This window comes from Miniopterus natalensis, chromosome 1, assembly GCF_054644295.1.
Source record: "Miniopterus natalensis isolate mMinNat1 chromosome 1, mMinNat1.hap1, whole genome shotgun sequence".
Lineage (NCBI taxonomy): Eukaryota > Metazoa > Chordata > Mammalia > Chiroptera > Miniopteridae > Miniopterus > Miniopterus natalensis.
In genome coordinates, this window is record NC_142081.1 from 120,282,597 (window position 1) to 120,300,450 (window position 17,854).

The 17,854-nt window shown below is 36.5% G+C and overlaps 1 protein-coding gene across 3 annotated transcripts in view; it reads left to right on the top strand.

Annotated features, from left to right (window-relative positions):
* PLXDC2 (plexin domain containing 2) overlaps nucleotides 1–17,854 on the top strand; it is a 401,646-nt gene that overhangs the window by 296,948 nt on the left and 86,844 nt on the right. For all 3 annotated transcript variants that reach the window (XM_087825356.1, XM_016224708.2, XM_016224709.2), the window contains 2 exons: nucleotides 12,128–12,223; nucleotides 12,449–12,530. In XM_087825356.1, coding sequence (XP_087681482.1) covers nucleotides 12,128–12,223; nucleotides 12,449–12,530 — 178 coding nt within the window. The remainder of the gene's footprint in view (nucleotides 1–12,127; nucleotides 12,224–12,448; nucleotides 12,531–17,854) is intronic.

A 17,854-nucleotide genomic window follows, 5' to 3' on the forward strand; every position in this document is an offset into this window, starting at 1 on the left:
ATTAAATTCCACATATGACTGAGAACATGTGGTATTTGTCTTTCTCTGACTGGCTTATTTCACTTAGCATAAGTTCCATCCATGCAGTTCCATCCATGCTGTCCCTAAGGATAAGAGACCCTTTTTTATAGCTGCCTAGTATTCCATGGTGTAAATGTAACACTGCTTTTTTATCCACTCATCTACTGATGGACAGTTGAGCTGTTTCTGGATCTTAGCTATTATAAATTGCATTTCAGTGAACGTAGGGGTGCATAAGTTCTTTGTGATTGGTGTTTCAGGTTTCTTAGGATATATTCCTAGAAGTGGGATCACTGGGTCAAATGGCAGTTGAATTTTTAATTTTTTGAGGAACCTCCATACTGTTTTCCATAGTGGCTGCACCAGTCTGCATTCCCACCAGCAGTGTACCAGGGTGCCCTTTTCTCCACACCCTCGCCAGCACTTGTTTGATATGTTGATGGCAGCCATTATGACAGGTGTGAGGTGATAGCTCATTTTCCTTTTAATTTGCATCTCTCTGATGATTAGTGACTTCGAGCATTTTTTCATGTCTCTTGGCCATCTGTACGTCTTCTTTGGAGAAGTGTCTATTCAGGTCGTTTGCCCATTTTTAATTGGATTGTTTGTCTTCCTTTCGTTAAGTTGTATGAGTTCCTTATATATTTTGGATGTTAACCCTTTATCAGATGTGTCATTGGCAAATATGTTCTTCCATCCAGTGGGCTCCCTTTTCGTTTTGTTGATGGTTTCTTTTGCTGTGCAGAAGATTTTATTTTGATGCAGTCCCATTTGTTTATTTTCTCCTTTGTTTCTCTTGCCCTAGGAGATGTATTGGCAAACGTATTGCTATGAGAGATGTCTGATATTTTGCTGCCTCCGTTTTCTTCTAGGATTTTTATGGTTTCTTGCCTTATGTTTAAGTCTTTTATCGATTTTGAGTTTTTTATGCATGGGGTAAGTTGGTGATCTAAGTGTTTTCCTAAGTATCTTAATTTTTTTGCATGTACCTGCCCAATTTTTCCATCACCACTTTTTAAAAGACTGTCTTTACTCCATTGTATGTTCTTGCCTCCTTTGTCAAATGTTAATTGAGCATAATGGCCTGGGCCAATTTCTGGGTTCTCTGTTCTATTCCACTGATATATATGTCTGTTTTTGTGCCAGTACCAGGCTGTTTTGATTTCAGTGGCTTCATAGTGTAACTTGATATCTGGTATTGTGATCCCACAAACTTTGTTATTCCTTCTCAAGATCATCATAGCTATTCAGAATCTTTTTGGTTCCATATAAATTTTCAAAGTGTCTGTTCTAGATCTGTGAAATATGCCCTTGGTATTTTAATAGGGATTGCATTGAATTTATAGATTGCTTTGGGTAGTATGAACATTTTAATGATGTGAATTCTTCCAAACCATGAACATGGTAAATTCTAACACTTGTTTATATCTTCCTCTATCTCTTTTTGCAACATTCTGTCGTTTTCTGAGTACAAGTCTTTTACCCCCTTCGTTAGGTGTTTTCCTAAGTATCTTAATTTTTTTGTTGCAGTGGTAAATGGGAGTTTTTTTTAGTTTCTCTTTTTGAGAGTACCTTATCAGTGTATAAAAATGCCATCGGTTTCTGGGTGTTAATTTTGTATCTTGATAGATGCTCAAACTCATTAATTAAATCTAGTAGTTTTTTTGGTGGAGTCTTTAGGATTTTCTATGTACAATATCATGTTGTCTGTGGATAATGACAGTTTTACTTCCTCCTTTCCAATTTGGATGTCTTTTATGTTTTCTTCTTGTCTGATCTCTGTGGCTAGAATTTGCAGTACTATGTTGAATAAGAGTGGTGAAAGTGGACATCCCTGTCTTGTTCCAGTTCTTAGGGGAAATTATTTTAGTTTTTGCGTATTGAGTATGATGTTGGCTGTACGCTTGTCATATATGGCCTTTATTATGGTGAGGTATAATCTCTCTACTTAGTCCCACTTTGCTGAAAGTTTTTATCAAAAATAGGTGTTGGAATTTATTGAATGCTTTTCTGCATCTATAGATATGATCATGTGATTTTGTCTTTCAATTTGTTTATGTGATGTATCATGTTTATGGATTTGTGATTACTGTACCAGAATTGCATCCCTGGAATAAATCCCTCTTAGTCATGGTGTATGATCTTTTTAACATATTGCTGGATCCAATTTTCTGATATTTTTTTGAGGATTTTAGCATCTATGTTCATCAGGGATATTGGCCTGTAATTCTCTCTCTTTGTAGTGTCTTTATCTGGTTTTGGAATTAGGCTAATTCTGGCCTCGTGAAGAGAGTTTGGAAGTGTTCCTTCCTCTTGAATTTTTTGAAATAGTTTTAGGAGGATGGATGTTAGTTCTTTGAATGTTTGGTAAAACTCCCCTGTGAAGCCATCCAAGCCAGGGCTTTTGTGTGCTCGGAACCCTTTGATTACTGCTTCAATTTCATCAGCTGTTATCGGCCTATTCAGGTTTTCTGACTCTTCCTGATTGAGTTTTGGAAGGTTGTATTTTTCTAGGAATTTTTCCATTTCATCCAGGTTGTCCAGCTTGGTGGTATATAGTTGTTCATAGTATTTTCTTACAATCCTTTGTATTTCTGTTGGGTCAGTTGTTATTTCACCTCTTTCATTTCTGATTTTGTTTATTTGGGCCCTCTCTCTTTGTTTCTTGACAAGTCTGGCTAGAGGTTCATCAGTCTTCTTTATCTTTTCAAAGAACCAGCTCTTGCTTTCATTGATCTTTTGTATTGTTTCTTTAGTCTCTATGTCATTTATTTCTGCTCTGATCTTTATTATTTCTTTCCTTCTACTTTGAGCTTTTCTTGTTGTTCTCCAAGTTTTTAAGTTGTATGGTTAGAGAATCTATTAGAAGTTTTTCTTGTTTTTTGAGGTAGGCTTGTAGTATGATGAACTTCCCTCTCAGGACTGCTTTCATTGTTTCCCACAGATTTGGAGTTGTTGTGTGTTCATTTTTGTTTCCAGGACGTTTTTTATTTCTTTCTTGATCTCTTTGGTAACGCGTTCATTATATAAAAACATGCATTTTAGCCTCCATGTGTTTGAATGTTTTTGAGTGTTTTTATTGTAGTTGATTTATAATTTCATGTCACTATGGTCTGAGAAGATGCTCGATATGATTTGCTAATATTTAGTTTAGGATTTTAGCCTCTGTGTTCATCAGGTATATTGGACTGTAATTCTCTTTCTTTGTAGTGTCGTTATCTGGTTTTAGAATTCAGACAATGCTGGTCTCATAAAAAGAGCTTGGAACTGTTCCTTCTTGGATTTTTTGGAATAGTTTGAGGAGAATAGGTGTTCTTCTTTGAATGTTTGGTAAAACTTCCCTCTGCAGCCATCTGGGCCAGGGCTTTTGTGTGCTCGGAGCCCTTTGATTAATGCTTCAACTTCATCAGCTGGTATTGGCCCATTCAGGTTCTCTGACTATTCCTGATTGAATTTTGGAATATTGTATTTTTCTGGGAATTTGTCCATTTCATCCAGGTTGTCCAGCTTGGTGGCGTATAGTTGTTCATATTTTCTTATAGTCCTTAGTATTTCTGTTGGGTCTGTTGTTATTTAAACTCTATCGTTTTTTATTTTATTTGGATCCTCTCTCTTTCTTGGGGAGTCTGGCTAAAGGTTCATCAATCTTGTTTATCTTTTCGTAGAATTAGCTCTTGGTTTCATTGATCTTTTGTATTTGTATTTTTTTAGTCTCTATGTCATTTATATCTGCTCTGATCTTTATTATTTCCTTCCTTCTACTTTGGGCTTTTCTTGTTGTCTCTTTCTAAGTCTTTAAATTGTAGGGTTAGAGAGTCTATTAGAAGTTTTTCTTGCTTTTTGAGGTAGGCCTGTAGTACTGTGGACTTCCCCTTCAGGGCTGCTTTCATTTTGTCCCATAGATTTGGGGTTGCAGTGAGTTCGTTTTCATTTATTTCCAGGAAGTTTTTATTTTCTTTCTTGATCTCTTTGGTAACCCATTCATTGTTTAAAAACATGCTATTTAGCCTCCATGTGTTTGAATGTTTTTTAGTGTTTTTAATGTAATTCATTTCTAATTGCATGCCATTGTGGTCCGAGAGAGTGCTTGATATGATTTCAATCTCCTTGAACTTGTAGAGACTTGTTTTGTGTCCTAATATGTGGTCTATCTTTGAGAATATCCCCTGTGCTCTTGAGAAGAATATATATTCTGCAGCTTTGGGGTGGAATGTTCTGTAAATGTCAGTTAAATCCATCTGTTCTAGTGAGTCATTTAGGGTCACTGTTTGCTCTTTGCTTTTTTTGTCTGGGAGACCTACCCAGTGAAGTCAGTGGGGTGTTAAAGTCCCCTACTATGACTGTATTGGTGTTAATCTCTCCCTTACAGTCTTCCAGAAGTTTTTTTAAAAGTGTAGCTGCTCTTATATTGGGTTCATATAAGGTTATCAGGGTTATTTCCCCTTGTTGAATTGATCCCTTTAGTATTATGTAGTGACCTTTCTTGTCTCTCGTTACGGTCTTCATTTTGAAGTCTATTTTGTCTGATATGAGTATTGCTACCCCAGATTTTTTTTTCATTTCCATTTGGATGGAAATTTTTTTTCCATCCTGTCACTCTCATCCTGTGTCAGTCTCTTGTAGACAGCATGTATTTGGGTCATGTTTACTTATTCACTCAGCCACACAATGTCTTTTTATTGGAGCATTTAATCCATTTACATTTAAGGTTATCATTGATAGATACTTACCTACTGCCATTTTAATTTTTTATGCCTATGTTTCTCTCTCTGTTTCTACTTCTAATTACAGCAGTCCCTTAACATTTCCTGCAATGCTGGTTTGGTGGTAATAAACTCCTTTAGACTTTTTTTTCCTGGGAAGTTCTTTATTTCACCATTTACCTTGAATTATAGCCCCACTGGGCAAAGTAGTCTTGGTTTCAGATACTTGTTTTGCATTACCTTGAATACATCATGTCATTCCCTTCTGGTCTGTAGAGTTTCTGATGAGAAGTCACCTGAGAGCCTTATAGGAGCTCCTTTGTAGGGAACAGCTTGCTTTTCTCTTGCTGCCTTTAATATTCTCTCTTTGTCTTGAAATTTTGACATTTTAATTATAATGTGTCTGGGCATGGGCCTCTTTGGATTCTTCTTGCTTGGGACTCTCTGTGCTTCCTGAACTTGTGTGAGTTTTTCCTTGACCAGGTTAGGGAATTTTTCTGTCATTATTTCTTCAAACAGGTTCTTGCTTATTTTCAACCTCTTCTGGCACTCCTATGATACAAATATTGTTATGTTTTTTGTTGCTCCCACAGTTCCCTTAGACTGTCCTGTTTTTTTATTGTTTTTTTCCTTTTGGATCTCTGATTGATTTTTTTTCTACCCTTCTAATTTGCTGATCTGATCCTCAGTATCCTCTAATCTGCTGTTAATCATTCCAACGTATTCTTTATTTTTGCTATGTCATGCTTAATTTCTGACTGGCCATTTTTCATAGCTTCCATCTCTTTTTTCATGCTGTTGAGCATCCTTAAAATCAGTATTCTGAACTCTATATCTAATAGACTGTTTATCTCCATTTCATTTAGCTCTTTTTCTGGAGATTTCTCTTATTCTTTCATTTGGGGTTGGTTTTTTTGTCTCCCCATTTTGGCTGCCTATTTGAGTTTGTTTCTATGTGTTAGGTAGGCCTGCTAGGTCTCTCAGTTTTTTTGGAAAGTCTCTGTTGCAGGCCAATTTCAGAAGCTGTTTGTGACTGGCCTTGAGTACCCTGTTTGGAACTATCAACAACCCACAGTTTGAGGTCCCCTTTGTTGGGGCTGGGTGTGGTTGGACAGGACCAAGATGCACACCACATTCTGCTTTTGCAGGGCCTGAGTCCAGAAGCAGATCAGGCAGAGACTCAAAGCACTCTGAGGTCTGCCTCTGCCTGCAGGCTGATTAATCTGGTTCTCTTAATGAGCCTCAGGCTGTAGAAACTCCAAGGGGTAGGGCAAGAGGTTTTCCAGCAGGGTGGGGCTTTTGTTTCCCTCTCCCTGTGCCAGGCAAAAGCAGCAAAATGTCTGCTTGTGAAAGATGTCCTGTGCAGTATGGGAGAATGACTCAGCACAGGAATCCAGAAGGATGGCCTCTGAGCTCTATCTCTAGAGCCCACAACCTTAGATTCTCCTCACATAGCTCCAGTCCACTCTGCCCTCCCTCTGTTGTTGCCCAAGGTGAGTGGCTGCACGAGAAACTTTGTGCATTGGTCCTTTAAGACGGCGCCTGCATTTCTAGCCATCCAAACAGAAACCCAGCTGCTTTTCACAGCCAGATATTATGTGGCACTTTTCTCAGTTCTTATGCTCTGGGCTAGGAAGTCCAGCTTGGGGTTAGGCCCCAGAGTTCTCAGTGGGAACCCCTCACAGCTGAGATATCCCTCTGGATCTTTAGCTGCTGCCTGTGGGAGCCCAGTCAGCCCTCTTGTGCCTCTGCACTTCCTACCAGTCTACGTGAGGTCTCCACTTTTCCTCCTTGGTTAGAAGGGTGCTCTCCAGCTCGTGTTCAGTTGCAATTGAGTTTTTAGGATGATATTTCTATATTTTAGTTGTAATTCCGGTTTGTCCCGGGAGTGTGTCAGTTTAACTTCTACTCAGTCCACTGCTGTAATCTCTCCCACTTCTCTTTTCTTGAAATGAGGGTAGTGAGACAGGGGAATTGAATTTTAATTAGGTTTAATTAATTCATGTAAATTTAAAGAGGTACATGTGACTAGTAGCTACATTGGGCAGGGTATCAATAAACCATACACACATATTTAAATAAAATATTACATTTCAAATATAATGTTTACATAAACATAATTTTAACATCTTTGCCTTTTAAAAGGTCTTTGAATTTTGGATATGATTAAATAATACATTTTAAAATAAAAACATGTATTATATCTGATTTTCTCCATGGAAAACAATTTGTAGTTTTGATACGGTGGTTATAATATTTTAGCAATTATAAAAATTAAAAAAAAAAGGTTGACAAACTGCAGAAGAAATCAACAATCTCGAAAAAACTTGAAAATTTTTTTCTTTCACAGTATTTTATATAAACCAATAAAAACTCTTTCAAAAGAACTGAGCTTCAGTTATCATTTTCTGAGTTATCATAACCTTTTCTTTCATTTAAGGACAGGTCAGTCTATAAAACCTTCAGTGAATTGTGTCACCTTACCCTCCCTCTTCTCAAATGAAAAGCACTTGAAAATTATTCATTTTACAGAAGATCAAATTGCCTTTCTTTACAGTGCAGCTTCATTAGATGCTTTTGTCCTCAAGCGTGCAGATCACTCAAAACTAAATAAAAAGGAAAAAGATAGATAGCATGACATTTGGCCCATCAAATATTCTCTTATAAAACTCTTCCAAGATAGAAAGAATTATACAAAGTGATATTTTATTGTTTTAATGGATACATTTCTAATATATCCTATTTGATTGACCCTGACTTGATTTTTAAAAAGAGATAAAAGTTTGAAAATTTTCTGGATGTTGGAAATTGCTGAGCAATTTTAACATATTTGAGATTTTTTAAAGAATTTCTATGAACAGAAAAGAATTCCTTCAGGAATTTATGGTTAAATTGTATCCTGTTATTTCTATTCATTCATTCATTGACTTTTACTCTATACCAGTCTCACATAAAGTAAATTTTAACCAGTTTATAGATAATTCCCTCAATTAATAGTATTTATTTCTAATATAAAATCCTAAAAGTCACAGAAAGGAGTTTAATACATTATTAAAAATTCAAGAAATTTCAACATTAATTTATTCGATAAATATCTAGTGGGTACCTATTAGCTAGGATTTATTGGTCTAAAAAGAGAAACTCAGCTTAATGTTCTTTTAATTTTATTCAAAATAGTGAACTTAAAGCTCAACTTTGCAAAACTATACTCTGTGATAACCTAAAGAAGGTATAGGAAAGCAACCAAAACAGTTCTCAAAATTAATCTAAACTGATTTTTTCTGCAAGTTGTTATTTGCTATTTTTGTTTTAAATTATGGCCTCAGAGATGTTCCACTTCTCCCTTTCTTATTGGCCTTCAACTTTATGTCTTACTTTTTCCCTATTACATAATGATTACTTCTGTTTTAACTTATACTTCCCTATAACACAGAGAATATTTCTATTTTTAACTACTACTGGTTGCCTGCATTTATAAACATGTCCACATGTCCATTTTTCCAATTGCATTTTGCTATAGGAAATTTAGTTTCTTAAAAACCTAGAGTTATCTTCTCATTTAAGTGCCAAGCTTCTAAGTGATTTAGCACCAAAAGCTTTTCAAAAAATTGATTTTAAAATAAAGAAATTTTACTGTATTTCACCTAATTTTATTTAATAAAGTTTCAATTTTCATTTCTCGAAGGAAAAAAACTTAATAGCATTGCAAATGTACGTTACAAAATCTCTCCATAAGTCTCAGAGCAGAGGGCTGTGTCCCCCTGGTGGGAGCTCCGTGTTGGGAGGAAGAGCCCTTGAGCCAATGGGAGCCGTGACGTTAGCCGGGCCTGTGGTCCGCACATCGCACCAACCCACTATGACAATGCACTGACCGCTTACTGTCCTGACTCTTCTTGGGCAAGGCGGTTACTGCAGGAGTTCAGGAAATGCATCTTGTTTAATCTATTAGTAACTATATGTGGGAGGAGGTCAGAAGTGATGATTGTTTTTAAAATTTCTGATTTTCTTTACACATGCTCATGAAGTGAGGGATTGATGAGAGGAACAGCTAAGAGGTTCAGATGAGCACTTCATAGTCACCTAAATTTTATGTCGCCTTATCTAATGCCGAATTACATTGCTATCTAATAGGATTAGAACTACAGAGGAAATACTTTTTTTTGAAGTTTGAGGCAAAAGCATCTTCTATTTGTAGATGCTTTATTTAACAACAACTAGAGAATTCTGTTAATGCATTGCATTTTTGTGTGAAAAGCTTTTAACTGCTGTAACAGTGCACTTCTTTTCTCAAGAGCCTAGTTTTTGTCCTGAGTAAGCTGGGGATGAAATTGTAATCATGCAGTATATGCTATTTACATTAAAAAGTGTTCAGTAAATGGTACTGTGTGGTAGACTCAATTGGAACTAGAAAAGAAAATAAATAACCATTTGGGCCAATCATTAAGCATTGGCAACACAAAAATAAGGAAATGTTAGCAAATCATTTACAGGACAATATGAGCTATTAAAATATTTATATAAATATAAGAATCCGCTAATTTAAGAAACTACTCATACATTTTCCTTGTGAATGCTGGCTTTCAAGACAGGCTAATAAACTAGATCATGGCTAATCACGCCACAGTGTACTCATTAAACTGTTATTTCGGCTAGAGTGAATATTGACTGCAGAGAATTCCTGGTGTTTCCATGTGATCACTCTGTTTCTCTTGCAGATATTGTTCAGAATTTCTAAAAATGCAATTCGGCAGTTACACTTTGAATCATATGACCCGAAGATTTTGATTACTGAACTTTATTCTCTGTTAGTCTGCTCAGAGATTTATTTTCTTTTTTCAATTTTAAAAGCTCCTCCTAATGGGCATTATAGTTGATCTTGGTACTTTAAAGTTGTAAGAAGACAGTGGAAGCTGTATTACCACTAGTATGACTGACCGTTTGGTACAACATTATTTTGTCTGACTTTCTAAACAAGACACATGGGTTAAATACATTTCTGGAATCAAATGAAAGCTTCTAGTATTGGCAGGAGCCACTAGTAAATATATTTCTAATTATTTGTCGTTGACAGTGGTATCTCTGAAATGCAACAGAAATGACCATTTGGAAGCTGTCGGTATTTGGGCAGGTCATCAAATAAAAATTATTTTCATTAATTTTGGCTTTGTTAAATTAATCTCCTCCCCATAGTTGGAGGTATCTAAGCAGGTGATAGAACTAACATAGCAAAAATAGGTCACTCTTTCCCTTTACCCCATATACATGGTCAATAATTAACTCCTCCAGGCTTTGTAGTCATTATGTTATTAGTTTGAGCTCTTTGAAGTGTAATATGAAATGAAAAGAAAACTAGTATTTTAAGTACTGTATCTACTAATATGACAGATGCCATGTGAACTTTAGTATAAAGAATCAAAACCTCCATCTCAGTGGCAAAGCCATATCGTTTACTTATTGCTGAGAAGTAAATTGTTTTTAGCACAATACAAGGCAAAGCAGTATATAGGACCGAGCCCTATTTAGACAAAGGCAGAAACTGAGTAATCCTTTTACATGCCTTAAAGTTAAAAAAAAAAAGACATGTTTCATGTGCCTTGTGAAACGTGACCAAATACCATGAAGTCGGCATTTTCTCTCATGTTCGATAAATTTTACACTTTGAAAAATATATATGCATCTTTTACTCACACCAAAAAGAAATTAATTGGATTAGGCTCCTAAACAGTGTTTTCCAATCTGATAAACCTGTGGATATATTCCGTGAATGGCTCTAGAATCACTGCTAGCCTCAAAAGAGTTCATTTTGGGCCCGCCCTCTCCTTCCTCTCCTGGAGTAGAATTTCATGGTGAACAATCAGAAGTGGGTGGAAGGATCTGAGGGAAAGAAAGTAGAGATACATGTAAGTAGATGTTTGGCTTCCCTCCTGGATGTATACGTGTCCACATTTGCTAAACATTTGTACTAAAAGCCAGCTGTCTATCTTCTGAGTCTCCACATTATTTCTGCTCTGTGTCCTAAAGGTGATCATTGTTGGGTCTGTTGACTAATCAAAATTGAACTCTCCCTAAGATAAGATGGAAGACAAACTCCTAGAAGTCCAATTTTAGGGCCTTAGTGTGATATCATTGAGGTTACATTTACAGAATTTAGACCATTGTATGTGGCATATAACCAGTATGACCTATGGATGCCATATTGAAGGGAGACTATAATTATATCTGACACTTACTGAGCACATGCAATGTGAAAGGAATTGTTTTAAGTCATTTCCATTTATTATCTCACTTTAATTCTCAAAACAGCCCAATGATGTGGGTACTATTTTATAGATGGAGAAACTGAGGCACAGAGAGGCTCACAAAGAAGCCCAGTGTCATACAGATAGCAAGTATAAACACTGGGATTTGAGCCAGACACACTGTTTAAGAGCCTGTACTATTAACTACTATGACATATTCACAAGATTGGATACCGTGATGTTTTAAAAATGACTTGTAGCATGCCAAGTAATTCCTAACAGATATGACAATATTCAGAAAGCGCATTTCTGTAATTTCAAGCATTCCAAAAGTTAAGTAACGCACTGATAACATTAGCTTTCCATTGAAACTTACCTAGCTCAGGCAGGCATATTAGTATAAGGCTCAGGTCTTTTATATTTTAAATATATTTTATCAATAGTCTTGTTTCATAAAATATATTTGCGTCTATTTATCTGATTTTTAATTATTAAAGTTCTTGTCAAATCTCCTCAGGGACACTGCTGTATATACTGATCAATTATTTTAAATTCCTGCATGCAATCTAAGTGCTAATTATTAGCCTTCCTTAGATTTGATACTGTATATTTAATAAATAGCAGTATTGATTTTTTAATGACTTAAGTTCTATTTTTACTTTTATTAAAGAAATTTATTCTAAACCTTTGAAATAATCAGATTCTTATTTTGGCAAAAACCAACTTAGGTTAGGCTGTGAAAATATTTTAATTGTTATCTATTCCTCAAGGACTTACTTTAGCATTAGTTTCAGTCAAATGGTAGCTGTTATCTTACTTCCTTGACTTCATATGTCAAACTCTTTCAAAAGAAATAAATCTATCAAGAAGTCCTATGTAAACTCCGGGTGACAATGGGTTGGAGCCCTGCTATCAAAGTGAGATATCTGAGACCCTAATCATCATTTTCAACTTCATTGATAAAAGGACTTCTGGGTACATGGTCATATGATTTTCAGGGTTTTCTTAAATAATCAGTCTCTCCAGAGGGATTGCTGTTTTAAATCTTTATTTTTAAACCTGCTCCAGGTGAAAGTGTATAATTCTATGTTCATTATTAAAACACTTGTTTTTTAGGTAAAGAAAGGTGGAAAGTTGATTTTCCCCCCATTTTTGTTTTTACAGATGTTCGAAGAAGAACAATTTATGAATACCACCGAGTAGAGTTACAAATGTCAAAAATTACGAATATTTCAGCTGTGGAGATGACCCCATTACCTAGTAAGTTAACATCTGAGCGTAAGTAGGTGGAAAGATGCTTTGCGAGTTTGATGATCTGATCCGTTTACCAATAATTAAAACATGGTGCTTGGCACAGACGGGCATCTTCACCTTGCATGTGTGGGGGATGGATGCTTTGATGTTATTTTGATTGAGGCATCCTTGCTGTTGTTTTCTCTATCTTCCCAATCAGTCTTGCTGACTCTGTTCTCTCCTGTTTCCTAGCATGTCTCCAGTTCAATGGTTGTGGCCCCTGTGTATCCTCTCAGATTGGCTTCAACTGCAGTTGGTGTAGTAAACTTCAAAGGTAAACGAGAATACTACAAGAAATTGAATTTTAAAAAGACTTGCTGCCCCTACTCTTCCGTTACATTTCAAATGTGCCAGGCATGTTGCTTATCAAGTGTATATGTATACAAAAATGCCATGACAAAATGCAAAAAAAAAAAAAAAGCCTCACAAGGGGGAATTTTCGTTTTTTCATTTGTCTGGTTGCTCAAAATTGACATACATTTATAATCTCTACGGGGTTTGAGGTAGATAATGATTGCTGTCGACGAGTGTTTAAATTGATGCTTTTGGTCCACATGCTGCAGAAAGCATGGCATTAGATATCTTTACTCTAACAAGGAGAATTTAGTCTTAATCACATGAACATTTTTAGAAGATCCTGTAAATATCTCAAAGGTTACTAGCCAAGGTGGGACCTGCAGGCTGAGGGAGAGGAATAGAGGGACACTAGCTGTCCTTAGACAATAGAACGCGCAGCTTTGGTTTGTGTTGTAACTAACTGACTTTGAAACTTAAGTGGCCTCGCTTGTCAAAGAGGGTGATGATTTTCATGAGGGGTAAAGAGGATTTTTCAGTCCTTAGAGCTTAGAGGATTCTGAATGATGATTTGTTAGAAATCCAGAGTGCAGACCTTTAAGCGTGTTTTGGTATTTACTCAACCGTCTGCGTATCAGTTATGTTTCAAGCACTGGGAAAGCATCAGTGAGTAATTTGGATGTGGCCCCTGCCCCCGTGGAGCTTACAGTCTACCTGAGAATAAGCCCCCCTCTCACCTTCAGGGTGTGTGATAAGTCTGCTCCTTCCTGCAGGCGGAGAATCGCATCTTCAGGCCCTTAGTCAGTGCCTGTGGCCTCAGAGCTTTCTGTTGTAAGCAGTCGGTGCCTTCCAATCTTGCTGCACATTTGCTGTAATGATAGAGGCACATTCAGGAATATTTTTGAAGTTATTGAGGATAAAGACTAGAATGCCAGTTCCCTGATAACAAGCTTTAGGAAACATGTTTAACTTGCTAACTTTGGGGCAACCACTCCGTTACTCTGGATAGAACAGTATTATATATTATAATTTATGTTTTGTTTTCAATTTATCATGCTGTTCCGATAATTTCCTTTGGGCAATGAATTTAAAATAATGAAAAAGCAAGCAGGCAATTAGCATTCTTAAAAGTAGATTTTAACTGGCTGTATCTCCAGAGTGGAAGAACTGCTATAAAGTCAAGGGTGTGCCGTTATTTATATTCATAGTTTGGTGACATTTCACAAAAATTACATGCATGTTAGAAATTATTCAAAATCTGCTTAGATAATGAGCAAAGTGCATCTAAAGAGATGGCATTTTAATATGTATGGTTAAGTAATGCTGAGCTCAGACATGAAAAACGCCCTGAAGAATGAAGCAGAGGCTCTGGTTTGGGGTGTGTATCTAATTCACATTCCAGTTTAGTAATCAGCTCCTCCGAGGAGTCTCCCTGAAGCACGAGTTTGTGTGAGGTCGCCAACCCCTGTGTTTCCCTGGTGTCTGGACACACCTTCCTCATTAGTATTTAGCACAGGGCAGTTGTTCTTTCATCAGTCTCCTTTGCTGGTTCTGGGTTTATTAAGTGTGATTTGCCCTTTTATCTATAGCACCTAAGAATGTACCTGGTGCTGCAGAAAAATAGATGAATGAGTGAAGAATGAATGAATGGTGATTAGGTTCCAGATGAAGAAGTCATAATTAGGTTTGTCTGGGACCACAGGGCTTCCCAGGACAAGGGACTTGCCATACTGAAACCAGGAAAGTTGAGGGAAAACCAGGTCGAGGTTGCCACCCAGCCAGAGTACTGTTATGACCATTCTCGCCTGAAGTAATGTTTTGGTAATTGAAGGTTTGGGGCATTAATCTATAAACCTACATTCTACTAACCATTTCATTATGGTTTTTATAGATCTCATTGGTGGATATATATGTTTAAAGTTCCAAACAAGCATTTTTGGCAATAAAAAGACATCCACAAATTGGAAACTGCTTTATTCTGTTAATACTTTCACTGAATTGAGAGATCTCTTTGCCAGTCATTGTGCCAAGGAATTTTCAAATATATTTAACTATGCAATAGTTTTGCAGTGGAGGAAACTGAAGCTAAGTTATTTGTGCAGGGTCTCATTGCTCTTAAATGTTAAGTTTAGAACTGAAGTTTAATCCGTGTGACTCCCCTGCCTGGGGTTTTGACACCTCACCTGTTCTGCCCCGCACCTGCCAGGCTTCAGGTGCAGGTTAACCTTCATCACTGCCTGAAAAATAGTAGTCATACTGCTAAAAAATAAATATTTTTATAATTGATATTGCAAGAAAGTGATAAACGTTTTTATAGGCATAAAAAAGAATGCAGAAAAGACTCAACTAAAACATAGGACTATTGTATATTATTGAAAGCATAGTTTTTTATATGATTAATAGAAAAAAGAAAGGTGGTGATGCATATGAATGAGGAAGGGATTCATCAAATAATACTACTAAAAAAATATGAGTTTTCTGCATGTTACCATTTGATGTTTTGTTGAATACCAAACCCTGGTTTAAAATCTTGGATTTATTTTTAATTCTTCAGCAACCCAGTTATATACAAATCAAAACCTGCCTAATTAATTTGTTAACTATGGCTCATTGCACCTTTGTTTAACTTAATTTCCCACTGCATTTTATTAATTTCTCCTTAGACCTGTGAGCTTCAAAACTTGGCTTTTGCTGCCTGCAAGCATTTCCCCAGACTTTAGAGCTTTTATTAACAAATTCATAAAAACAAGAGAAGTCTTATCCTTAGCAGCACAAAAGGGGCCTCACAGATTTTTCTTTCACCCTTCTTACATTCTCCTTTGTTCTCATTTATCCCTGAATAATAAACAGTTGGCAGTGATTATTGAAACTCTCAAGGTGGGCTTGCTCTAAGAAGATAAGTTTAATTGGTTTGTTTATTTCCTTTAATTCTCATTTTTCACGGAGCAAAAACTAACATAGAATGTTTGTAATGGCTTACCCAAAGTCTAAAGGAATTTGGGCCGTATTACAGATCCATGATCGAACGTGTTTACCCAAAATAGATGGCCCACTGCTTCTAGGTAAGAGTATTTTTACTTATTCACTGCAAATTGAGAGGAGCTGAATCAACCACTTTCTATTATACCTTATATTTTCACTCATTTAACAAAAAAAATGTTCGTGTCTCTGTGTTCAAGTTAAATCCTAGATTGGAGATTCAGTGGTGAGCAAATTACTTCCCTCATAGAGCTTACAGTTGTAGTGTAGGGAGATAGATTTTAAGTAAATAGATATGCAGAAAATAGACTTGGTAAGGATGAGTGTTATGGCAAAAAAGTAAGCAGGGCAATGTAATGGAAAATATAGAAGAATTGATAAGTATAACAAGAGTTTGTTGGTATCATGCTAAGCAACCTTGACTTTTTGAAGAGACCTTGGTTTCATCAGCCATCATTCTGCAAAAGTTTATTTTTAAATTGAAAATATATTTTGGTTCTTAAAATATTCGTTCACTCATTCATTGACTTAAAAAGTTACTGAATGCTTTTCACACTAGTCTAAACACTGAGGTAGTTACAATAACCAGATTTTAATCAGCACCAAAGCTCACATAGAGCTTAATTTAGCTTATTAAGCTGGAAAAAAAAATATTAATAATTACACAAAAGTGTTAGTCAATGATAAGTGATCTATTGAATTTAAAAGAGCCAGTAGTTGCTCTGGACTGGGTGGCTAGGAAAAGCTTCTTGGAGGAAGTGACGATTAAACTTAGATGTGAATGATGGGGAACCAGCTACACCAAGGAGGAGGCAGAGTGTTTCCAAGGGACTGGCAAGTGCAGTGGTCCTACAGGGGTTCAGGCTTGATCTGAGAAGGAAGGAAAAAGGTGCAGTGAGTTGGGAGGATTAAGGGTTGAGCATGAAGGGTGAATGGTAGCAGATGAAATTAGAAGGTAGCAAAGTATCAAAATCTAGATGGTTTTGTAAGCCAGCAAGGGTTTTATTATCAGGATGATAGGAAGTTTTTAGATTGTAGAAGAACTTAAGGGGAGCGGTGATGTGATTTCATTGTATTTTAAAAATGCAACTCTGGATGCTCCAGGGAAAATTATTGTATTTTTGTTGTGGTTTGTTTGTTTGTTGGAGGGTCATGTGTGTGTGCTCTTGGGTTTTTTCCTGGGTTTGGGTTTTTTGGTGGTGGTGTTTTTGTTTTGTTTTGTTTTGTTTTGTTTGTTTTCGTGGGAGTTAAGAATGAAAAGGAAAAGAAGAATAAAAACTGTGCACTAGTCTACAGGAGGCATGATAGCAGCTTAGACAAGGATGATACTTCTGAGGAATCTGGAGAGATGAATTAATATGAGGTATATTTTGGAAGGAGAGAAGTTACTTACTAATGGATTAGAAGTGAAGGGAAAGGAGAAGGTAAGAATTAAGGATACTCCCTAGATTTTTGTTTGAGCAATTTGGTAGATACTGGCACACGTTTTTTGAGCCTAGGTAATATGGCAGAAGAAATAGAGACTAGGGCAGGGAGAAATAAAGAGTTTGGTTAGGGACAGGCTCAGTTTGAGATGCCTATGAGACTTCAAGTGGAAGTGAAGTAGGTGGGGATAGATAAGCCCCAAATTCCAGGAACAGTTTATGTCTAGAGGTTCAGATAGGAGAGTCATTATACTGAGAGTGTTTAAATTTATGAGACTAAATGAGATCAGCCATGAAGAGAGTGTAAATTGAAAATAAAAGAGATTCCAGGAAAGAGCCAGTGGCATGGCTTAATGAGGATGGTGCTGACCTTCTATTACATACGTGATGTTTCTATAGACAGAGACTGCCTCTGAAAAGATACATATGAGAATGATAACAGTTTTTGTCTCTGGGGAAACTATAGTGAGCAGGAACAGTCACGAGAATGAGTATTACTTTTCAGGAAGTATACTTTCATATGATTTGAATTTTTGCCACATGGAGTAGAAGACAAAAGGAAACATCAACCAGGAGAAATAAGAGAACATAAGTTCTTCAAAGGGTAGAGATGGAGTCTTACTCGTTTTAGTGTTTTCCACAGCACCTAACACAGTGCCTGCGCTAAGACAGGAATCCAGCATATGCAACCTGGTCTGGATTATACAGATAATTGAGACTAGAAATTTCTATTTTCCTGAGAATTCTAATTACTCACTTTGGCTGTTTCTGTCCATTGGCTTTGTCAGTGTCAACCAAATTGCTATAGAAAAAAAACAAGCTAATGCCTGGCATCAAAGGTCAACATTTATAATTAGACATGTTGAACACTGAGGAGCTAGACTCTTGGTGCCTTACTTTT